At 41.7% G+C, this 26,118-nt stretch overlaps 1 protein-coding gene across 7 annotated transcripts in view; it reads left to right on the plus strand.

Annotated features, from left to right (window-relative positions):
- The window catches only part of LOC106569204 (microtubule-associated protein 4-like), a 70,011-nt gene that overhangs the window by 3,620 nt on the left and 40,273 nt on the right, over nucleotides 1-26,118 (plus strand). For all 7 annotated transcript variants that reach the window (XM_045694141.1, XM_014140322.2, XM_014140323.2 and 4 more), the window contains exons 2-5: nucleotides 10,834-11,012; nucleotides 24,664-24,783; nucleotides 25,418-25,504; nucleotides 25,638-25,862. In XM_045694141.1, the coding sequence (XP_045550097.1) occupies nucleotides 10,838-11,012; nucleotides 24,664-24,783; nucleotides 25,418-25,504; nucleotides 25,638-25,862 (607 nt within the window). In that variant the 5' untranslated portion in view covers nucleotides 10,834-10,837. The remainder of the gene's footprint in view (nucleotides 1-10,833; nucleotides 11,013-24,663; nucleotides 24,784-25,417; nucleotides 25,505-25,637; nucleotides 25,863-26,118) is intronic.

The raw sequence follows: 26,118 nt of genomic DNA on the forward strand, positions 1-26,118 counted from the left end.
TCTTTACAGATTGCTATGGTACTATTAGTAGAGATGTGTGGTACAGGGGAAATCACTCAAGTGATATTGAAGTTGGCTTTGCATGAAAGGGATGGAACTTTCTATTTTCAGTAAAACGATCCCCCATTGTGAGAGCACAGTGAGGTAAATCCCAAGTGACACTATATGTTTGTTGTGGGGGAAGCTCAGTATGCCATGGCGTGCGGTTTCCTTGTCCGCTGCATGGTCTTGGTGTCAGGTCAAGGTCTGCTGATCTGTTGTGATGTCTAGCTTGCCTGTCATAAACCATCTTCATCATCTCCACTGTGAGATGCTGTCTACTGTGATCCACGAGAACACCAACCCTCCTCTTTCACAGTGGCCTTGGCCTCCCAACATCAGAGAGCTTAACAATAGAGGCAATGTGAGGGTGCAGTATGAGGAGGGCTGGGAGCCAGGGCCTTTGAGAAGAATCCAAATGAGTAGAATGTGATGTCATCCCCATTGGATGTCACTATGGCTCAGTCTGAAAATGGGTTCTTTGGAGAAATATTTCCTTGATGACTAATGTCGAGGACTTGTTTAGTTAGGTGGTTTACACACTTGTTACTCAAATCAAATTTTATTTGTCACATACACATGGTTGGCAGATGTTAATGCGAGTGTAGCAAAATGCTTGTGCTTCTAGTTCCGACCATGCAGTAATATCTAACAAGTAATCTAACAATTTCACAACAACTACCTTATACACACACAAGTGTAAAGGAATGAATAAGTACATACAAATATATATGGATGAGCGATGGCCAAATGGCATAGGCAAGATGCAGTAGATGGTATAGAGTGCAGTATATACATATGAGATGAGTAGTGTAGGGTATGTAAACATTATATAAAGTGGCATAGTTTAAAGTGGCTAGTGATACATTTATTACATCCAATTTTTAATTATTAGAGTGGCTAGAGATGAGTCAGTATGTTGGCAGCAGCCACTCAATGTTAGTGATCGCTGTTTAACAGTCATTGTTAGTGTCACAGTGAATAATAGAGGAGTTGTAACATTGCAATACATTTTGAAATACTGTACCTTCTTGTCATGATGAGTGTTATGAATCTAACATGATTGTGAGTTTTTAACGTGCAAGCTAGACTAGGAATGGTAATTGCCGAGAGGAACATGTGAATGAGAAAGTCAAATCCATCACTATGCATTAAGGACCAGGTCAGTAACCACAGGGTCAGGGACAATGCACCGAGTCAGGTGGCTGTCACACACACTCCTCACAACCAGTCCTCGTGCGTGTCGATTTAGCTGAGTGTTCACAAACTGGTGGTAAATACAGACCTCACCACTGTGCTCTGACTGAGTGACTGTTTTCAGGGACTGTGTGTGTCTCCCCTGAGAGGACGAGACAGGGTGACAAAGCATTATATCAGCAGTAACCAGAGCTGGTGCCCATCATGCATGAGAGAGACATAAAAACGCATACTCATGACGAACACTAGGAGACCTGGCAACACTTTTAACACATTAAGGCAGGGTTTCCCAAACTCGGTTATGGGGCCCCCCTGGGTGCACATTTTGGTTTTTGCCCTAGCACTACACAGCTGATTAAAGTAATAAAATATTGATGATGAGTTGGTTATTTGAATCAGCTGTGTAGTGCTAGGGCAAAAACCAAAAACGTGCACCCAGAGGGGGCCCCAGGATGGAGTTTGGGAAACCCTGCTGATTTAAAGATCATCTGAGATTAACCAGTGTAACCGATGTGAAATGGCTAGTTAGTTAGCGGTGGTGCGCGCTAATAGCGTTTCAATCGGTGACGTCACTCGCTCTGAGACTTGAAGTAGGGTTTCCCCTTGCGTTGCAAGGGCCGTGGCTTTTGTGGCGCGATGGGTAACGATGCTTTGTGGGGTGTCAGTTGTTGATGTGTGCAAGGGTCCCTGGTTCGAGCCCAGGTTGGGGCAAAGAGAGGGACGGAACCTACACCGTTACACCAGCACAAAAGAAGAGATTGATTAACCATAACTGGCTGACTGGGTGACTACTGTTTATGCCCTGACAGTAAACTGCCTGTTGGGTCAGAGAGCTACCCCCCTCACTTAAAGATGCACAATGCGGAAATCGCTCCACCATTTCCTGGTTGCTGAAATGTCAGTTTATGTGACAATACAAGCAAGTATAGTGTAGAGAATCTATGTACTATCTACACCGCTGTGGTATATATTTTCCATAACCAAAAATGTTGTATTTTCAGCTTTTTGAAGCTGGTGTACAAAACTGAGAGTAAAAGATGCAAAAACTAAATTTAGGAACAGGAACCATAGAAATAGCACACATAGAAAATATCTACTGCTTCTTAGACTTGCTTTCAACGAGAATGACAGATCCATAACTTACATTTCTATGTGAATTTGGTCAGGTCCCTAAAGTGACATATTGCAGTTTTAAAATAACAGCACAGCAATTATAGAGATTAACTGCTGTTTAAATAACCCACAAGGTAAAACAAAAGGTGGAAACTTATATTAAAAAGGCCATTTGACCAGAGAGATAGTGACTAGTGAACCTGTGCTGATCTTTTACTCTGTGCTCTGTCACAGATGATATATATCACTGTTATGGCCCACTGTTATGGTCCACTATTATGATCCACTGTTATGGTCCACTGTTATGGTCCACTGAGTCTGCAGTGTTTCCCCTATATAAATCGTGGCCACCACTTAGTACTGAGTGATTTAGTGCGGTTTCGGTTCAGTTTCGGTTTTTATAATGTAGATGTATAGATGTAGATCAGTGGAGGCTGCTGAGGGGAGGACGACTCATAATAATGGCTGGAACGGAGCGAATGGAATGGCATCAAACCATCTGTTTGATGTATTTGATACCATTCCACTGATTCCTCTACAGCCATAACCACGCGCCTGTCCTCCCCAATTAAGGTGCCACCAACCTCCTGTGATGTAGACATAACTAATGCTGAATGGCCAATAGTACTGTAATCAGGTGACTCATACTACTGTAATAACTTCCTCAATTCAAATCAGTGTGGAAACACCTGTGAACAAACCTAGTGCAGCGGATCAAAGGTCTGTAGGTGGGTGTAGTTATGTTAGTCATCTAGTGTTGGCAGTTAGAGGTTAGCTGATACGTACAGTACCTGTCAATATAGTGACTGAAAGTGGGTGACTACAGTACTTCAATTGCTGTGTGAACTATTGGATCAATATGCATTTTACAGTTATATGGGGGAAATAAAATATGGTGATGTGAGGGGGGAAAGAGGCTTACTGAGGGCATTTTTTATAAACAGACCCCCCCCCGAACAATGCTGTTGTTTTGGATGGTAGGATAACGCCGGGGATCCCCTGCCAAGCTGCTGGCCTAGGCCCACTTTGTGTGTACTCTGTACTGTCACTGTGTTAGGCAATGCTGTGTGTTACAGTACGGAGGCCTGCTGTGGTTTTTGGGAAGATTGCGTGACAGACAGAGGGGGGATTTAGTGAATATAATATAACAGGGCCTGGCTGCATGTGGAAGTGGGGACTAGGGTTGACTCTAGCTAGCACTAATCCCCATGCAGCAGAAGCAGCTGGGTGTCTCAGGCTTTTACACTCAATCTGAGCATAAAGCAGAATTATGCTCCTTTATGTTAGGAAATTGCACTCAAAGTTGCACTCAACTGGGGAGCTCTACATCAAATCTAATCAAAGTGTATTTGTCACGAGCGCTGAATACAACAGGTGTAGATCTTACAGTGAAATGCTTACTTACAAGCCCTAACCAACAGTGCAATTTTTAAGTAAAAAATGGGTATTAGGTAAACAAGAGATAAGTAAAGACATATAAAACAAAAAAAAACAGTAAAATGACAGTGAAAATAACAGTAGTGAGGCTATATACAGGTGGTACCATTACAGAGTCAATGGGCTGGGGCACTGGTTAGTTGGGCTAATTGAGGTAATATGTACATGTAGGTATAGTTAAAGTGACTATGCATCGACGATAAACAGAAAGTAGCAGTAGCATAAAAGAGAGGGTTGGTGGGTGGGTGGGAGGTGTCGGGACACAATGCAAATAGTCCGGGTAGCCATTTGATTACCTGTTCAGGAGTCTTATGGCTTGGGGGTAAAATCTGTTGAGAAGCCTTTTGGTCCTAGACTTGGCGCTCCGTTTGGACCATTCTAGTTTGTTGGTGATGTGGACACCAAGGAACTTGAAGCTCTCAACTTCCTCCACTACAGCCCCGTCGATAAGAATGGGGGCGTGCTCGGTCCTCCTTTTCCTGTATTCCACAATCATCTCCTTTGTCTTGATTACGTTGAGGGATAGGATGTTATTCTGGTACCAGCCAGCCAGATCTCTGACCTCCTCCATATAGGCTGTCTCGTCTTTGTCGGTGATCAGGCCTACATCTGCAAACTTAATGATGGTGTTGGAGTCGTGCCTGGCCATGCAGTCGTGGGTGAACAGGGAGTACAGGAGGGGACTGAGCACGCACCCCTGAGGGGCTCCAGTGTTGAGGATCAGCGTGGCAGATGTGTTGCTACCTACTAGAGGTCGACCGATTAATTGGAATGGTCGATTAATTAGAGCCGATTTCAAGTTTTCATAACAATCGAAAATAGATTTTTTTTATTTTTGTAATTTCTTTTTTCACCTTTATTTAACTAGGCAAGTTAGTTAAGAACACATTCTTATTTTCAATGACGGCCTTGGAACGGTGGGTTAACTGCCTTGTTCAGGGGCAGAACGACAGATTTTTACCTTGTCAGCTCAGGGATTCAATCTTGCAACCTTACGGTTAACTAGTCCAACGCTCTAACCACCTGCTTTACATTGCACTCCACGAGGAGCCTGCCTGTTACGCGAATGCAGTAAGAAGCCAAGGTAAGTTGCTAGCTAGCATTAAACTTATCTTATAAAAAACAATCAATCAATCATAATCACTAGTTAACTACACATGGTTGATGATATTACTAGTTTATCTAGCCTGTCCTGCGTTGCATATAGTCGCCTAGGTACACGTTGCTCCAACGTGTACCTAACCATAAACATCAATGCCTTTCTTAAAATCAATACACAAGTATATATTTTTAAACCTGCATATTTAGTTAATATTGCCTGCTAACATGAATTTCTTTTAACTAGGGAAAATGTGTCACTTCTCTTGCAACAGAGTCAGGGTATATGCAGCAGTTTGGGCCGCCTGGCTCGTTGTGACCTGTGTGAAGACTATTTCATACTAACAAAGACAGCCGACTTTGCCAAACGGGGGATGATTTAACAAAAGCGCATTTGCGAAAAAAGCACATCTTTGCACGAATGTACCTAACCATAAACATCAATGCCTTTCTTAAAATCAGTACACAGAAGTATATATTTTTAAACCTGCATATTTAGCTAAAATGAATCCAGGTTAGCAGGAAATATTAACCAGGTGAAATTGTGTCACTTCTCTTGCGTTCATTGCATGCAGAGTCAGGGTATATGCAACAGTTTGGGCCACCTGGCTCGTTGCGAACTCATTTGCCAGAATTTTACGTAACTATGACATAACATTGAAGGTTGTGCAATGTAACAGGAATATTTAGACTTATGGATGCCACCTGTTAGATAAAATACGGAACGGTTCCGTATTTCACTGAAAGAATAAACGTGATAGTTTCCGGATTCTACCATATTAATGACCTAAGGCTCGTATTTCTGTGTGTTATTATGTTATAATTAAGTCTATGATTTGATAGAGCAGTCTGACTGAGCGATGGTAGGCACCAGCAGGCTTGTAAGCATTCATTCAAACAGCACTTTCAACTCCCAAGATTAGGCTGGTGTAACCCATGTGAAATGGCTAGCTAGTTAGCGGGGTATGCGCTAATAGCATTTCAAATGTCACTTGCTCTGCATGGGTAACACTGCTTCGAGGGTGGCTGTTGTCGATGTGTTCCTGGTTCGAGCCCAGGTAGGAGCGAGGAGAGGGACGGAAGCTATACTGTAACACTGGCAATACTAAAGTGCCTATAAGAACATCCAATGGTCAAAGGTATATGAAATACAAATCATATAGAGAGAAATAGTCCTATAATTCCTATAATAACTACAACCTAAAACTTCTTACCTGGGAATATTGAAGACTCATGTTAAAAGGAACCACCAGCTTTCATATGTTCTCATGTTCTGAGCAAGGAACTTAAACGTTAGCTTTCTTACATGGCACATATTGCATTTTTCGAACTGTTAATTATTAAAAATTGAACATGTTTATTATTATTTGAGGCAAATGATATGAGGTAATATTAAGTTAAAATAAGTGTTCATTCAGTATTGTGTAATTGTCATTATTACAAATAAATTACAAATTTCGGCCAATTAATCGGCATCGGCTTTTTTGTTCATCCAATAATCGGTATTGGCATTGAAAATCACAATCGGCCGACCTCTACTACCTACCCTCACTGGGGGCAGCCTGTCAGGAAGTCCAGAATCCAGTTTCAGAGGGAGGTGTTTAGTCCCAGGATCCTTAGCTTAGTGATGAGCTTTGAGGGCACTATGGTGTCGAACGCTGAGCTGTAGTCAATTAATAGCATTCTCATGTAGGTAATCCTTTTGTCCAGGTGGGAAAAGGCAGTGTGGAGTGCAATAGAGATTGCATAATCTGTGGATCTGTTTGAGCGGTATGCAAATTGGAGTGGGTCTAGGGGTGGGTGGATGGGCATGAAAATATTGTTTCTGTATTATGAATTACTGTTACTAAATCTTGTTATTGTGCTGGAATAATTGTAATGAATGGAGTTACCTTCAAAGAGAAGTTAGAGGTAGAGAGAACTCTCTTTGAATGAAAGAAAATGTATAGAAGGGAAGGAGCTTCTGGAACAGTCTAAATTCAGGGTTCATTAGAAGAGAGAGAAGAAGACAGCCTAATTGATTGAATGGGGATCAGAGAACATAAATGATTGAAGAGTAGAAAGACTGATATGGTAAGCAGAACTTTTAAAGGAAGAGGTGAATAAAATGAAATACAGCAGAGAAGATTAAGATTTGGACAGAGGCTGAGATTGAGTTCAGAAAGAGGGGGGTCGTTCTACGAAAAGAGTACCCCTTTGATATTTTAGGTATAAATTGTGCACCAATATCGAATTTTAAAAGCCTTTTATATTAAATGAAATTAACTTTAATATAGACCACATGCAAAATTCAATAAATCTAGTGATTAATTTATCTGTCCCTCATTTTATGGTCAACCCTGTTACATGAACTGAACTGAACTTTTAATATGATGAAACTATTCCTTTTCAAAAGTTATTTTCAAAAGAAACATTGAACATCTAATACTCAAATCATAGTGTAAAAGCAGGTGAGCTGGTTCTACCCTTTTTGTAAAATGTCTGGTGTTTTGCCGTGTAAAACTGAGAGGATTGAGCCTAACACCAATTCTTCCTTTAGCCGCCTCTCCTTCCAGTTCTCTGCTGCCAATGACTGGAACGAACTGCAAAAATCTCTGAAGCTGGAGACTCTTACCTCCCTCACTAGCTTTAAGCACCAGCTGTCAGCGCAGCTCACAGATCACTGCACCATTACATAGCTCATCTGTAAATAGCCCATCCAATCTACCTCATCCCCATACTGTATTTATTTATTTATCTTGCTCCTTTGCACCCCAGCATCTCTACTTGCACATTCATCTTCTGCACACCCTACCACTCCAGTGTTTAATTGCTATATTGTAATTACTTTGCCACCATGGCCTATTTATTGCCTTACCTCCCTTATCCTACCTCATTTGCACATGCTGTATATATATTTTTCTACTGTTTTATTGATTGTATGTTTGTTTATTCCATGGTAACTCTGTGTTGTTGTATGTGTCGAACTGCTTTGCTTTATCTTGGCCAGGTCACAGTTGCAAATGATAACTTGTTCTCAACTGGCCTACCTGGTTAAATAAAGGTAAAATAAAATTAGAATAAACACGTCTACTCTGTTACCCATAGATAGACAGGATGGAAATGTTTTAACAATTTAATTTGTTTTGTGAAGCCCCTCCCTGTTGCAGACAACTAGTTTCCATTCTTCCTCTCACAAGGGAATGTTTGGCTGATTTAAGATGAAATGGTCAACGCTGTTACTGTCAACCCTGTTACATTATTTGGCACTTAGTAGGCACTTACTGACCTCTTTATTTAACGTCTTTATTGCAGAATTTAAAAATTATGAAACATTTTATTTTTCTAAGTTACACTACCCAAAACGTACTCAGTTGGTGGAGCGACCAAGGGTCATTAATCTGATGTTTGTATGCGTCTTTCCTACATTGGATGGATGCACAAAAGCTGAGCTGTGATTTAGCTATTTTATTAACTGCTGTGGTCCTGCCTGAATGCGTGCTTGTTTGCCGCTTTTTGACAGTGAATTTTGATGAGTTTTCTGTGTGTCACGCAAGTATTTTCTCTCTCCTAGGAGCTGCTACAAAGTGTGTCAATGTAGTGATCTGACTATTCCTACTGTACTTAGTGTGGCTGCTCCCAAAACAATGAGGCACAGTTCCAACCATGGCCAACTAACACTGTACATACTCAAATCTGCAGGCTGGTGCCTGTGGATTTGTGTGTTTGTGTAGTGTCCGGACAATGATCGCTTGTTCATGTGTGAAGGCAGAGAGTGTGATGAGTGGAGGGGACGGAGGAAAAAAGGATGAAGATGTGGGTGTGCGTGTCTATCTGTGAGTTCCACTGATAGACCATTTATGTAGAGCAGCTCTCAACGTATGTATTCGTTTCGCTGTCTTTCTCACAAAGATAAACTCATAATGAGGAGCAAATGGTGCACTGTGAAGAGAGGAGAATGTCCTCCCTCTTACTAAAGCTTGGATGCTTCTATCCCCTACTGCACTGTAGCACGCAGGGCTGGATCACTTAAGGCAAACAAAAGCATGCTGTTTTGCAACAAAGTAGCAATAGCTACCCTCTTTTACAATAATTAGAAATGATAATCCAAGGTAATTCATTAAATGAATAATTTCCACAGTTTAGACAGTAAACCCTTCAGGTTACTTGCATAGACGTATGGGAGTACTCTCCATTCATTGGTTACTGTACTGTATGTGTTCAGTACACCCGAATGGCTTCTCCACCTTTTGGGACACAGTGGTGGGGAAGCCAGGTCATCTTTATTGCACTGCTCAGGCTATCAGATCTAACAGCAGCTGGAAACCACTTTCATATGATAGCCTATTGTAGTCTTCTGCACAGCGCCAAAAAAGATGACCTGGAACGTGGCCAGTAACTGGCTTTGATTACACAGCTGCTGGTCGGAACCACCTCTCTGAGGGCAGCGCTCTGGAAGGGCAGCGCTCTGGAAGGGCAGCGCTCTGGAAGGGCAGCGCTCTGGAAGGGCAGCGCTCTGGAAGGGCAGCGCTCTGGAAGGACACCTGACGTCTCACCTGGTGCAGGTTAACGACTGAACATGTCTTATTAGTCTCAGGTGTGTCTGCTCTTACCTCAGAGAGCGTCTCACTCTCACAGCTCCAATTCAACCATGCTGATTTCATGAAGATTAAAACACTCTCATCCAGGAAGTCTAATTTCCATGTTCATCGGAACACTGACACCCTTTAATATAAAACTAGGAACACTTCCATGCTCAGGAAGCAGTGGTTCACACAGAGTTTGATGCTGTTACTCATCAGAGGTGTTTATAATTGACCCACTAACTACAGTGTGGTGACCCAGGGAGAAATGAGTAATCAATCAATTATGTTATATGCTGTAAAACCAGTAGAAATATGACTACCCAATTTATGTCAACATCAAGTAATATCTGTGTGATATGCAATAATGCAACACAAATAACGCAACACTTTTAGAGTTGCATAATTGTTGTTACTGTACCAAAAATAAGATAGAATATGTCTTAAACCATGAAAAGGCCAAATATTGTGGTGGTTTATTGGTAGGACCAGTTTGCCGACGATAAAACACACACAGACACACATAGCAGAGAGGAGCAGTGATATCTTATGAAAATAACTAAAGAAGCCAAACTGAGCTTGGCCCCACTAAGTGAGCTGCATGGCACTGCAGCAAACTTTCATAATAGTGGCACATGAAGGAGGCAATGCTAGCTGTGAGAGGAGAGAGCAGAGCATAACTCTGTCAGTAGCTGATCACTACGGGGGTCTTTACTTAACAGGCAGATAGTGCCCTGTGAGAAATTAGAGCAATGCAAAAACCACAGCATGACAACTTGTCTGTTGGCCTGAATAGGCCTAGTTTATAATGTGTTCTGCAGTGGTGGGTGGTACTAGGATGAGGACAGGACAGCTAGCTGCAGTGGGGGAAAGAGGACGTGGGAGAGCCTGCAGGAGGAGACTGGCCCCGATTATGGTGACATCGTTCATTCCTATCTTTTACGGTTCCAGACTTTTTTTGATTTTACATGGACCCTGTTCTGGTCTCTTCCCAGAGCCACTGTGCCTAGTTTAACGACACAATGTAGACCCATGAGTTTTGGATAGCAATAACCCAGTTTTTTGTCAAAGCCTGTTCTTATTGTGGGCTGGGGGTTGGTGTCTGTCAGCTAGGCTATATCCCCCACTGGGAGATGAACTTTTGGCCTAAATACCCCCCCCCCCCCATGATAAAGAGGCAGTGGTTTGTCTGCTGCTGGATTTAGTAGGGTGCACATATGGTGACAACCATTAGCCAAGATCAGCCATCAATATGCGCTTTGACTGGTGGACCTGAAAACCAGTATGCAGTTGTGGAGGAATGCAGTATTGGGTTAGCACCAAATCTTGTACTGATGATGATGCTGATGACCTGTGACCTCTAACCTCTGTGTTCTCTCCCTTTCAGGATAATGGACCTGAGCTTGCATGACGCTCTCACGGACGGGGCGCCTAAGTCAGGACCGGACAGCCTGGTGAGAAGGGACTTCATGGCCTCCCTTGAGAAAGAAACCTTTGATGACAAAGTGGGCGAGACTGTAGGAAAGACTGACTACCGCCCTCTGCTGGACGGGAAGGATGGGAAAGGTAAGCTGGGGTGCAGGATACAGACTTTGTGGTATTGGGAAAACCCATAGAGAATTGGGGCAGCAGAGACAATCCAGTGAGAGGATTTTGCTGGTTGTTTTACTCAGTAAAGGCAAACATTGTGATGTATAGCTGAATGGCAGCTGCTTGCCTTACAGCTGAAATCCCTTCCCCCAATGTAATCCTTTGTATCTATGCAGATTATCCATATCTCATCTATGCATACAAAATAACATACATATATGCTTTTTTTATATAGCATATACAGTACTCTGTGTGTACAGTATAGTATGTGTAAGTGAATGTGTTGAATCATGGAGAGAGAGGAGACCTAAGGGACAGAGGAACCAGGCCAGACAATGTTCAGGAACAGAACCACTCCCATCCAGCGCCTGCTATTTACTCTGCTCTCTTCCTGCCACAGCTCAGGCTGCATGACTACTGTCTGATTTTAAACAAGTATGTGTGTGTGTGTGTGTGTGGGGGGGGGGTGCGTTTACACCCACGTGTGTGTGTGTGTGCATATGCTTTTTGTTTTTGTTTGTTACTGCCATCCTACTGTGTTAAATTGGTGTGTCAACCTGAACCAAAGAGCAGAGTCAAATAGGGACAATGTCTATATACAGTGCATTCGGAAAGTTTTCAGACCCCTTGACTTTTCCCACATTTTGTAACGTTACAGCCTTATTCTAAAATGGATTAAACAAAATCAATCTACACACAATGATCGCAAATTTATTGAAACTAATAACAGGAATACCTTATTTACATAAGTATTCAGACAATTTGGCTATGAGACTCCAAATTGAGCTCAGGTGCATCCTGTTTCCGTTGATCATCCTTGAGATGTTTCTACAGGTTCCACAGTTGACAGTACATGGCAGAGCAAAATCCAAGCCATGAGGTCGAAAGAATTGTCCGTAGAGCTCCGAAACAGGATTATGTCGAGGCACAGATCTGGAGAAGGGTACCAAAACATTTCTTTGGCATTAAAGGTCTCCAAGAACACAGTGGCCATCATTCTTAAATGGAAGAAATTTGTACTGACTCTAAAGGGTCTGAATACTTATGTAAATGTGATATTTAAGTTTTTTGTTTTTAATACATTTCTGTACCTGTTTTTTCTTTGTAATCATTGTGATATTTTGTGTAGATTGATAAGGGAAAAAACATTTAATCCATTTTAGAATAAGGCTGTAACTTTACAAAATGTGGAAAAAGTCAAGGGTTCTGAATACTTTCTGAATGCATTGTAAAAACGAGTCATTGCAGTCATTGGGATCTCTGTGGTAATGTGCACTGATGTTATTGTGTTTGGGTTTTTCCTGAACTTCTTGGGTGGCAACTTCCCCCTGACTCACTGAGAGAGAGAAAAAAAATGGCTACTGGAAAACTCCTATGTTTGTTTCCCTCTGCCAAGAAAGTACTTCACAGTTCATAAGAACTGTCATGAGCATGAGGGGAAATTCACTCCTTTGGGCCATACCGTCACTGCTGTTCACCCTCAAATGTAGTTGTTTATTGTGAAGCATGGGGACAGCTGAATGATCCGCTTTTGGCTATGTTGGATGGCAATTGGTCTTTTAGCCCCAGAGTAAAATAGCTAATTTGCACAGAAATAACAACAGAGAAACGGAGAGAAAAAATGTAAGAACAAAATGTTCAGTGAACGAAGATTCAGTTTTATAGCTATACCATTGGACAACGCTGCTTCTCCAGTAACAGTAGAAGAACCAAATATGACATAATATGAAAAAGCTCATATGTACAGTGATTAGTCTCCTCCACTCCAGATAGTATCCTTTCTCCCAGGCAGTTCCTTCAGATCCAGCCCTCTAACCACAGACATGGTCTCATTATACTGCAGACTGACAGCACTCCCAGCACCAAAAGCACTCTCACTCTCTACCTCTCTCTTTCTCTACCTCTCTCTGTCTCCCCCTTTCTGTTTCTCCCTCTTCCCATCTAGCTTTCTATCCCAGTCTTTGTCCATCTCTCCCACACTCCCTCTCTCACTCCCTCTCTCTCTCTTTGTCTCCCTGTCTCTCACTCCCTCTCTCTCTTTGTCTCCCCTCGCGTCCTGTCACTTCCAGAAGTGTCAGCCTGGAGACAGGGCAGCGTTAGCATAGCCCTGACTGGAGCAACATTACAGACTCAGCCGTGAACAAGTCAGGACACCACAACGTCAATTAACACCCAGGCCATTAACACCCAGGCTTTTCCTCCGACATCTTGGCAACAATGGTCGCATGTTAATTATCCTGCTCTAAAACTATCAACATGTGCATGCATATTCAGTCAAAACAAAGGATTAAGATTAGGGATGGATTAGGGATGGATTAGAGAAGGTATTCTTTGACCTCTGAGGCTTTATGACCTTCATGTCAATCTGAAGTCATAGACTGTTCTCCCAAGTCTTAGATTGTTCTCTCTGCTACCGCACGGCAAGCAGTACCGGAGCGCCAAGTCTAGGACCAAAAGGCTCCTTAACAGCTTCTACCCCCAAGCCATAAGACTGCTGAACAATTAATCAAATGGCCACCGGACTATTTACATTGACCCCCCCTCCCCTTTGTTTTTACACTGCTGCTACTCGCTGTTTATTATCTATGCATAGTCACTTTACAAATTACCTCGACTAACCTGTATCCCCGCACTTTGACTCAGTACCGGTACCCGCTGTATACAACCTCGTTATTGTTAGGTAAATGTATTGTGTTACCTTTTGATTAATTAGATTTTATTTACTTTTTGAATATTTAGTAAATATTTTATTAACTCTTATTTCTTGAACTGCATTGTTGGTTAAGGGCTTGTAAGTAAGCAGTTCACGGTAAGGTCTACACCTGTTGTGTTCAGTGCATGTGACAAAAATTGATTTTATTTGAAATGGACACATTGATTTATTTGATAAAATGTTGTTGATTGACACATGTCATTTTTTCCCCACACAACTGCTTGATTTAATGATGTCTAATTAAAATCAACCAACATCATTGGGCTATGCTACATTATGTGGTTTATTTCAGGAGGGCATGCAGAACACTGTGTACAGTGTAGCATGTTGACTAGTGCCAGCAGTGAGCTGCATGATAGGGGCTCAGGGCAGATCATGTGACTACAGTACGCTGGAACATCAATAGCAGAAGGAGACTCGTACACACAACACCGGTGTTGGCAGTGCAGATCCGTCTGTGTGTGGGTGTGCTGATGTCAGCATCTCCTCTGTACTGTATGTTGTGATTGATGCTTTTAGAGCAAGACCTCTGGACAACCACTGTGTAGATCAAGGTTTGCCCAAGGAGATATGAGAGCTTTTGCTGCTTATCAGTCACGTACTGTACACGATTCTTCTTGTTTAATACTCCACGTTCGTTCAATACTGTACTTTTTCTAACTGATTTAGCTTCTTTGTGATGTAGTCATATTCTTAGGTTGTCTGATTTGTGGAGTGACAATTCAACATGCCTTGTTCCCTGAACTAAAGCCACGCTACCTTGACATTGAAGTAGGAAAACGTATATTTGTATGTAATATGTCAGTGGAAAATACACACAGTAATAGACTGATATACTAACTTCTATCATGTCAGGATGTGCACTGTTACTCCATCTTGTCTGCAGTGTTCAGAAGTATACTGCTGAATATGGCCGTGGAGAATCTTACAGCACATGTGCTCCTTTTTCCTGTCATTGCATGAGATTCAACCCATGTTTTTGTTATGCGGTGCTCTCACATGTATCTTATACTGAACTCTCCTTGACCTACACAAAGGCATTGCTATATTCATCAATCATTAAAAGCCTTCCCAGAATCTTCCCCACACCCACTTCTCCCATCCCCCAATGTCCTTCAATCCTAAAGTCATTGGTTGGTTACTTTAGAGATTGTCATATAGAATTGGATACTTTGATTTGGCCACCCCCTTCGTCTGTTTGTAGTAAATAATAAAGGATTATTGACGCTCATCATGTCGAACAGCATCCCAAAATGAGAGAAACCCATACATGTACAGAGGAGGTAATTCAGAACAGCTCATCTCACTGTACAGTGTTCATATTTTTTTCTGGGAAATTATGCTGTTTTCTCTTTTAGCTACACAAATAATCTCATAAGCGGTGAACAGATTTTTCTGCAGCTGAAAGACGCCTATCATGGCGAGGAGGCTGAAGTTGGGTAAGCCTGCCAAATGGTGGTGTGGTACTGGAGAGGTTTGTCGTGGTACTGGGCAAGCTGAGGGCATATCGACCCCACAGGGACCGGCTGGGGCTGATTCCCTGTCAGGCGATAGAGGATGATGAACTTTATCAGCTCTCTGGCCTCTTAGAAATGAGAAGTAGCCCTCAAACAATGTCTTAGAAATGAGAAGTAGCCCTCAAACAATGTCTTAGATCTTTTCTCTTAGCTCATTTCTATGTGTTATTTACCTACAGCCTATACCATAACAACTAGTATTAGCTAATTACTTGTGCATTCAATGTGGGTGTTAACTCATTAGTCACAGAACGGGCAGTAGGTAGCCTAGTTGTTAGAGCATTGGGCCAGTAATCGAAAGGTTTCTGGTTCAAATACCTGAGCTGAGCAAGGCACTTAACCCTAATTTGCTCTAGGGGTGCCATACTACAATGGCTGACCCTGTAAAACAAGACATTTTACTGCGCCTATCTGGTGTATGTGACAATAAAACATTGTGTGTTTACACATACCATATCAGTGGTCCATTAGCAGTCCATGGAGTGTGATCCTTCCCTCCTACGCACACACAACTACATCCTTGTAAACCCCATTCATTTACCATGCTCATACATTTCAGTCACGTGAAATGTATTTTGTCATTTACTTCTCACAACCACAGACTTATTTATGTACTTTTTAAACACAGAAATCATCAAACCCTTGCTTCACCTCCATTCTGCAGCTTAACCCCCCACCACCCCTCTCCCGCTGTGTGTGTGTGTGTGTATATATATATATATATAAAAACATTATTTTTTTTTTGGGGGGGGGGGGGTCCTTACGTAAGTGCCTGCCTAGCAGACAGGCTGCTGTGCTGAAGGAGTGAGAGGGAAGGAAGGTCATTGTGACTCCTCCGGCAGAGTACAGAGGGAGCCATTGCACCCAGCACGACTCTGCAGTCTGTCTGGTCTGGACACTTACTGCCGCACGGCGCGTCTGCTTTTATGATTTTTTTATTCCTTTATTGTTATTATTGCTCCTGGGTCCTTGTGTCACAACAATATCTGTTTTAATTTTATCTCCCTGTCTGCAGTTTGTGTTCCCCCACTTTCAGAGATATGCATATTCAAGACAAGTAGCCTGTGGTGGTTGGCTCCTTCAGGGATGTCAGGGCATCCACTGTAGATCACATCTGAAACCGGAGAATTCAAACGCCCCAAACACATCATTTAGGTGTCCCTTTAAATTCAATTTGAAAGTAGCCTGGTCCCTACTGAGAGGGGGAGCTGACGGGGTGCTGTTTTGAAGCCAGCACGCCTCCATCTTGGCACTCCCCCACCTGTGTAAAAATATTTTGGAAGCTATAGAAATGCATTTATTAATGTCTACATTTGTTTTTGCCACTTTTATTCTATTTTATACAACGGGTGGGTCTAATATTGAATGCTGATTGGTTAAAAGCGCATTCCAGCCGGTGTCTATTCCCCAACTTACCACCGGCTACATCTATGACCTCAAAATGCCTGTTTACTTTGTTCCATCTGACTGTGCAATCCACTGTCTCATCAGCTCAGGCAAGCAATTTATAGACATTCTCTCACATTTATTTTAGACTAACATTTAGTTTTCAACAGCGGAGGTTTGTATAAACCTTGCTGTCAGTCTCTCTGACATTTGCAACATTGTTTCAGGATTCTCCAACTGTCCATGGTAATGAACGTGTCGGGAGTTGGTACGAGACAGAGGCAGGCAGCGTTTCTCAACCAGTTGGCATCATTTTTATGGATATTTACAGTACCAGTAAAAAGTTTGGACACAGCTACTTATTCCAGGGTTTTTCTTTATTTTTACTATTTTCTGCATTGTAGAATAATAGTGAAGGGGCGGCAGGTAGTCTAGTGGTTAGAGTTTTGGGCCAGTAACTGAATGATTGCTGGTTTGAATCCCCGAGCTGACATGGTAAAAATCTGTCGTTCTGCCCCTGAACAAGGCAGTTAACCCACTGTTCCCCGGTAGCTGTCATTGTAAATAATAATTTGTTCTTATCCGACTTGCTTAGTTAAATAAAGGTTAACTGAAATAACTTATTATTATTATTATTATTTTTAACTATGAAATAACACATATGGAATTATGTAGTAACCAAAAAAGTGTTAAACAAATCAAAATAGATTTTAGATTCTTCAAAGTAGCGTCCCTTTGCCTTGATGACAGCTTTGCACACTTGGTCTTGGCATTCTCTCAACCAGCTTCATGAGGTAGTCACCTGGAATGCATTTCAATTAACAGGTGTGCCTTGTTAATTTGTGGATTTTGTTTTCTTAATGCGTTTAAACCAATTAGTTGTCTTGTGACAAGGTACTGTAGGGGTGGTATACAGAAGAAAGCCCTATTTGGTAAAAGACCAAGTCCATATTATGGCAAGAACAGCTCAAATAAGCAAAGAGAAACGACAGTCCAATATTACTTTAAGACATGAAGGTGAGTCAATCTTGAACATTTCAAGAACTTTGAAAGTTTCTTCAAGTGCAGTTGCAAAAACCATAAAGCGCTATGATAAAACTCTGTCATGAGGACCGCCACAGGAATGGAAGACCCAGAGTTTCCTCTGCTGCAGAGGATAAGTTCATTAGAGTTACCAGCCTCAGAAATTGCAACCCAAATAAATGCTTCATAGAGTTCAAGTAACAGACACATCTCAACATCAATTGTTCAGAGGAGACTGCTTGAATCTGGCCTTCATGGTCGAAATTTCTGGAAAGAAACCACTACTAAAGGACACTAATAAGAAGAAGAGACTTGCTTGGACCTAGAAACACAAGCAATGGACATTAGACCGGTGGAAATCTGTCCTTTGGTCTGATGAGTCCAAATTTGAGATTTTTGGTTCCAATCACTGTGTCTTTGTGAGATGCAGAGTAGGTGAACGAATGATCTCCATGTGTGTGGTTCCCACCGTGAAGCATGGAGGAGGAGGTGTGATGGTGTGTGGGTGCTTTGCTTGTGACACTGTCTGTGATTTATTTACAATTCAAGGCACACTTAACCAGCATGGCTACCAAAGCATTTTGCAGCGATGCGCCATCCCACCTGGTTTGCACTTAGTGGGACTATCATTTGTTTTTCAACAGGACAATGACCCAACACACCTCCAGGCTGTGTAAGGGCTATTTGACCAAGAAGGAGAGTGATGGAGTGCTGCATCAGATGACCTGGCCTCCACAATCACCCGACCTCAACCCAATTGAGATGGTTTGGGATGAGTGTGACCGCAGAGTGAAGGAAAAGTAGCCAACAAGTGCTCAGCATATGTGGGAACTCCTTCAAGACTGTTGGAAAAGCATTCCAGGTGAAGCAGGTTGAGAGAATGCTAAGAGTGTGCAAAGCTGTCATCAAGGCAATGGGTGGTTACTTTGAAGAATCTAAATTAAATGTGGATTTGTTTAACACTTTTTTTGGTTACTACGTGATTACATATGTGTTATTTCATAGTTTTGATGTCTTCACTATTATTCTACAATGTAGATAGTAAATATTAAGAAAAACCCTTGAAGTGATAGCTGTGTTGTTGGCTAGCTCCTCTGAACAACAGTGTCCTGACGAATAAGCATATTTTCTAAGCCAGGCGGAATCGCGCCTCATTAGCTCATTGTTATGGATGTATCCAAATAAATGTCACTAGAAAAGAGCTTAAACTAATGCAAATGCATCTACTTTGCTGTTATTTGGGCTGCACTTTGTGAAGTGACTGTAAGTTAGCCTTAGTTGGTTAGCTAGCAAGCAAGTGTTAATAAGAACGTTGCCAGTCAGTATGGCAATGGAACATTTAGAACGAATGACTGGGTCACGTCCATTCATACAGAACAAAAAGAAGGAACAACTGGGTCACGTCTCTAGCAACCGAACAGATAGAACGAACGACCAGCCAGCTTGGGTAGCAACCCTAGATTTGTGTCTGGACTATATCCTGTGGAAGGATGACAGAGTATGAATAAATTCATCAAAACAACGTTTTTAATGAATATACAGTGGGGGGGGAAAGCATTTGATCCCCTGATGATTTTGTACGTTTGCCCACTGACAAAGAAATGATCAGTCTATAATTTTAATGGTAGGTTTATTTGAACAGTGAGAGACAGAATAACAACAAAAAAATCCAGAAAAACCCATGTCAAAAATGTTATAAAATGATTTGCATTTTAATGAGGGAAATAACTATTTGACCCCTTTGCAAAACATGACTTAGTACTTGGTGGCAAAACCCTTGTTGGCAATCACAGAGGTCAGACGTTTCTTGTAGTTGGCCACCAGGTTTGCACACATCTCAGGAGGGATTTTGTCCCACTCCTCTTTGCAGATCTTCTCCAAGTCGTTTCGAGGCTGATGTTTGGCAACTCGAACCTTCAGCTCCCTCCACAGATTTTCTATGGGATTAAGGTCTGGAGACTGGCTAGGCCACTCCAGGACCTTAATGTGCTTCTTCTTGAGCCACTCCTTTGTTGCCTTGGCCGTGTGTTTTGGGTCATTGTCATGCTGGAATACCCATCCACGACCCATTTTCAATGCCCTGGCTGAGGGAATGATGTTCTCACCCAAGATTTGACGGTACATGGCCCCGTCCATCGTCCCTTTGATGTGGTGAAGTTGTCCTGTCCCCTTAGCAGAAAAACACCCCCAAAGCATAATGTTTCCACCTCCATGTTTGACGGTGGAGATGGTGTTCTTGGGGTCATAGGCAGCATTCCTCCTCCTCCAAACACGGCGAGTTGAGTTGATGCCAAAGAGCTCCATTTTGGTCTCATCTGACCACAACACTTTCACCCAGTTGTCCTCTGAATCATTCAGATGTTCGTTGGCAAACTTCAGACGGGCATGTATATGTATTCTTGAGCAGGGGGACCTTGCGGGCTCTGCAGGATTTCAGTCCTTCACGGCGTAGTGTGTTACCAATTGTTTTCTTGGTGACAATGGTCCCAGCTGCCTTGAGATCATTGACAAGATCCTCCCGTGTAGTTCTGGGCTGATTCCTCACCGTTCTCATGATCATTGCAACCCCACGAGGTGAGATCTTGCATGGAACCCCAGGCCGAGGGACATTGACAGTTCTTTTGTGTTTCTTCCATTTGCGAATAATCACACCAACTGTTGTCACCTTCTCACCAAGCTGCTTGGCGATGGTCTTGTAGCCCATTCCAGCCTTGTGTAGGTCTACAATCTTGTCCCTGACATCCTTGGAGAGCTCTTTGGTCTTGGCCATGGTGGAGAGTTTGGAATCTGATTGATTGATTGCTTCTGTGGACAGGTGTCTTTTTTACAGGTAACAAGCTGAGGTTAGGAGCACTCCCTTTAAGAGTGTGCTCCTAACCTCAGCTCGTTACCTGTATAAAAGACACCTGGGAGCCAGAAATCTTTCTGATTGAGAGGGGGTCAAATACTTATTTCCCTCATTAAAATGCAAATCAATTTATAACATTTTTGACATGGGTTTTTCTGGATATTTTTGTTGTTATTCTGTCTCTCACTGTTCAAATAAACCTACCATTAAAATTATAGACTGATCCTTTCTTTATCAGTGGGCAAACGTACAAGATCAGCAGGGGATCAAATACTTTTTTCCCCCCACTGTATGTCAATCATTATTTGAATATATTGGTAACCCGTTGTATAAAATTGATAATACCCTTGAAGCCGGTGTTTGGAGGATATATTGGCACGGTTTGCCGGCCCTAGACACACCCACGCCAATATATCTTCCAAACACCGGCTTCTTGGGCATTATCACTTAAACGCACACCTGCACACTTTTATGTGCTCTAAACATAAAAAAAATAAAAATATATGTAAAAAAATCCTTGAAATATATTTCTTGAAAATTGGTATGTTATTGTAACCACTACAACAACAAAAATACTTAAATACATGTAATTTTGTCCTTGAAACATTTGAATTGAAATAGTGTAGAATTCCGTTCATTTCTATGGAGGAATTGCTTCTTCTGGGCAGTGCCAATATTGCCGACGGGTGGCTTTAACGCCTCTCATTGCCCAATACATAGCATCACCAATCCAGGGTAATATACATCATTACCTACGACTCGTGTAAAGCAAGACAATTTATAGTTAGCTGTGACTGAGCTCTGACTGCAGTCTACTGTATCTGTTGTCTGATCAAATGTTTTGGTGTATTCTAAGACCAGTGTGTTATTGTTATCCCAGGTTCAGTTGGTTCCATGCCATCCTCTGGGGAATAGGAAACTCTGGGCTCCTATGCCAGGGAAGTCTCTGCCATGTTTTGCGGGTCAGACACTGTGCCAGCCCGGCCAGGGTGATGCTAGGGTGGTGGGGATGTGGGTGTGGTTTTTGGACTGTGTTGCCACTTAAAGGGTTCTGAGGTGAGGCGGAAGTGCTGCGTGGAACGTACCAAGAGGACCAACACATTGATGGTCCCCAGAGGCTGCTGTTGCTGAGCAACGGGGGTGCACTGGGACTTACATCTTAATTCCCTGACTCTTTCGAATATGCTTATGTTTTCATGAAAGTTTTGCACATATTTGACATTAGGACTAGTGTGTGTATTTCTCCTTGTTTTGTATGTCTCATTTCAGGACAGTATCTGACCCTACACACTGATATTATGGATAGGGTTGCAAAGGGAGGGTATATTACTTGAAACATTCAAAGTTTACCAGTAAACTACCACAATATTGGTATCTTTCAAGGATTTTATGTAATCTATCAAAATATCATTTTGGGTACTTCAGATTATCACAGGTGTCTGTAATTATCTCTGACCCTCTATGTGGCCTTATCACATGTAAAATATATGAAATAATAAAATGGTTTTAAAATGTAAAAAAAATGATGACAAAATATTAACTTAAATATAAACCATCCACCGAGTGAATACCATTAGTGTTTAATATGAGGGTTTCAGTAGTAAATATACTTTTGTTTATTTAACTGTCAGGTATTTTTTGTTAATGTTTTGGTGTCAAACTGGTGGCATTTGAGAAGAAAAGTCAAAAGTTGCAGAGTTAATAGAAAATAATACCATTATTGATTAGATGCTTTTTCATTCATTAGGCTATTTTCTCTTTAATCATATGGCCTATCTACTAGAAACTCATGGACAATATGGACACATATAAAACATTTATGTGATATATGAATACATTTTCACAATTTATTCAAGTATAAATTACCAAAGTTACGATAGATTGCCATATATTTTCTGTTAAATACCAAAATTACTGAAGATTCACGTAACTTTGGTAAATTACCGATAGCTTTGCAACCCTGGTTATGGATGACTTTGGGACTTGTAGGAGATATGGTTATTTTTGTAATACCTACTAAATTGTGTCAATTCAAGCAGAAGAGGTCAGATTGATGTGCAATGATTTCTCTGGGGTTGAGTGTGTGAATGTATGGGGGGGGCTGAATGATTGGATCTAGCTGGTAAAGCAGCAGAGCCCTACAGGACTAAACACCAGAGAGTACAGTGAGTTCCCCTAGGCTTGAGCTGAGGATGTCAATAATTTATGACACAGACGGGTTGCGCCCCGGAACCTCAGATACTCTCATCTGGTTGGTCGGTTGCGTAGCCATAGTAACGGCCCACGGTCCTGTATTGTCCCCTTTCGTCACTGTCACCCCTCTGCTATGTTCTAGAGGGGGCTGTTTTTAGGGACAGCACCCTGAGAGACATTCGAGTATAGCCTAGTCTAGGCCAGACATCAACAGACACTTTATACCAGGTGGGCTGTATTCAATGTGTTTGTCAGGTGTTGGAGGTGGAGTCCATAACTAAACATTTCTGAAGTAGCTTATAGCTAAAATATCAACTTTGATCTTACTGCCGACATGACAAAATACTACAGTTTACTATAGAATACAACAGTACTTACTATAGAATTCTATAGTAAACTGTAGTATACTGTAGAATACTATACTACACACTGTATTACCCATCGATCATGTTTAGTACTTACTATAGAATGTTGTAGCATAATGTTGACTACTATACCTAATGCTACATTATTAACCACAACAAAAAAAAACGATCTAGTAAATACTACAGTAATGTCCGTAAGAACACTACAGTCCACAAAACCTCAACCCATTTATTTTACTATAGTAAACAATACAGTATTTACTTTGCATATACACTGCCCATTCCCATCCCCATATCACAATTTGTGTCACCCATGTGAGAAACCTACATGCCAGGTATAGATCATATATTGTGTTCCTTACAGGTTATAGAAAAGAGCAGAAATGCTGAACTATCTGTGCAGTCCTACCTGAAAGTTATGGAAAATGTGCTATTTTAGTATTTCTCCAATAGGTTTCCTGAAGACGAAGGACACCACTTCTATGTAAAAGATAATAAAACACAAACACTGTTATGTCTGCAAAAACACTACAGTAAATACTACAGTATAGTACAGTCCCCCAAAACACTACATTAAATACTACAGTGTACTACAATCTGCAAAAACATGACATTAATTACTATAGTATTTACTACAGTTTTCTTTTACTACAGTATTTATACTATAGTTAACTTTAAAGTCCACAAAAACACTACACTGAATTCTATGGTATTTATATCATAGTATACTATGGTATTTTTTATGTGGGTGTGTTCAAATACTTATTATGGAGGGCACTGTAGACTACGTTGAAACCAGGAGGGCAATTATCTTGGTAAGCTTTGTCAGTGTGGTCAGTCACCAATTTAGCAATACAAGGGTAGTTAGCTAACTAATGAAGCAGGCTAGGCAGACTGGTTGAGTTATCTAGCTGTATGTACTGTAGGCCTGACTGTATTTTTCATTTACAATGTCAATACCGATTGTTTCCAGTAATAATATGCTTGTTGTCACTTCACAACTGTCTCTTATGTAACCACCAGATAGCTAGCTGGCAAAAAAAATGTACTGTTGGATGTAAACAGCAGCAGGTATTGTTACCTAGCCAAACTGTGGAGGAATGAGAAACGTACATTTCCCATTATTTTAAACTACTATCATGAAACTGAAAAATGTTGATCTTAACATAGAGAGTAGACTCTACTTCCAAGTAGATCTTTTTAGTTTTCTTCTAGGACGTCACAGGCGATCTACACCAGTTTGCTCTAGCAGGAGCTGGTCCCAGGCAAAATGGCAGACCGACTGAGAAGCTGATTAGAACCTGAATTCCTATCTATACTGTCTTTGGTTGATACTTGTGAAACTGTATCCACCGAAGATAGTACATCATACCTGTGAAACGTTTGAAACTTTGTTTCCGCTTTCATTTCCGGACAGGGTGCAAAGGCCCCAAAGCACCATCGACTTTGATCAAATTTGTCACTAACTTTAAGGCAGGGGGCAACAGAGCTAGGTGCTTTAAGCTAACATGGTCACATGACATGGTCATATGGTCCTGTGTCTAACATTTGATGTCCAGTTTTTTGCCTCCCTTCAATGCAGGATCCAGTATGATGCCAAGAGGACAGATGGGGACGAGGATGCAGTGGCAGGAACCAATGGGAGAAAAGCATCCCTGTCCAACTGGACAACAGTCTGCCGTCAATTCTGACTACCTTTCAGGTGAGTCCTTTTCCCCCGTTTCTATTCCTCTAGTGTTTTATGCATGCTTAATAAGTCAAAAAGGCAGTGAAAATGCATTTTGTGGAAGGACAGGTTTCCACTGTTTCTATATCTTATCATAGTTTACTGCCGTCAGGCATTTTCAATTTGGTCATCATCAATAGCCTAAGATGCTAAAGATCCCTCTGTGGTAGAGCCTAGTAAGCTTTCTAGGCACCTAGAGCTCCCTTAATTCAGAGGGGTTGGGTTAAATGCGGAAGATACATTTCAGTTGAAGGAATTCAGTTGTACAACTGACTAGGTATCCCCCTTTCCCTTTCCTTTTCAAGTATCCCTGGCACAGCCTGGGCACTCTTAGCCGTGTAAAATGGGCATTACCGTATTGCAGGACACCTAGTTAAACACATGACTGTATTTAAGTGAGGCTGTTGTTGTTGTCTTGTTTTTGCTTTCTCAGATCATCTGGACATTAATATTTCATGGCTGACTGAGAGTTAACTGAATTCTGTGATTCCAATCTCCTTTGGGGGTTTTAGCCTGGCTATTGATTTGTGTCTGTGGTGTACTCATCTCTCATTGGTAACTGACATCTGATATCCCCAATATATATTCTCTCACTCTATTTCATCTCTAGGTCCAGTGTCTAGTATGATACCTGGTGATCAGTGGGGGAACCAGAACAAAGGAATGAAGGACAGCAACATACCAGATTCTCTCATGGGTACTGCTTAACATTACTGTACAGTGTTTATGTAATACCAGCATGTAGTGCTTATCACTGTGTCTTATAGCGAAATAGAGTAGTAATAACATGAAGTATAGTATTAACCTGGGTGTCTTAATTCCACTCCCAGGTTTCTCCCAGCCTGGGATGATGAATATGAACATGGGTTCAGGAGGTATGGGGGGCATGGCTCCATTCCAGACAGGCATGCCTCCTATGGGCAACTCTCAGAAAGCCTCTCCTCTGTTTGCCTCTGAGCCCCACAAACAGTCCCAGTCCCAGACCCCCTTTAAGCCCAACGACTCCTACCCCTCTGCCCCGGGCCACAACACCCAGTCCCAGGACAACTCTGCAGGTAAGAGGTTGTCTCACACAGAGCAGCTAGATGGGGGGGCCTGGGGTGGGATGTCCAGGGGTCCAGTCACCAGTTAAAACATGGTATCAAATGTTAGAAAATCAAATACTTTTGGATGATGATAGATCTTAAATTTGACCGTGAACAGGGTAAACTGTAACCGTCACTTTTTCTAGAGGGTTCCTCAAAGTGCCAGACTTCAATCATCTTCATCCAAAGGGAAAGTTTTAGATACTGTATAAGACCTCTGTTTTAT

This window comes from Salmo salar, chromosome ssa14 (genome assembly GCF_905237065.1).
Source record: "Salmo salar chromosome ssa14, Ssal_v3.1, whole genome shotgun sequence".
Classification (NCBI taxonomy): Eukaryota; Metazoa; Chordata; class Actinopteri; order Salmoniformes; family Salmonidae; genus Salmo; species Salmo salar.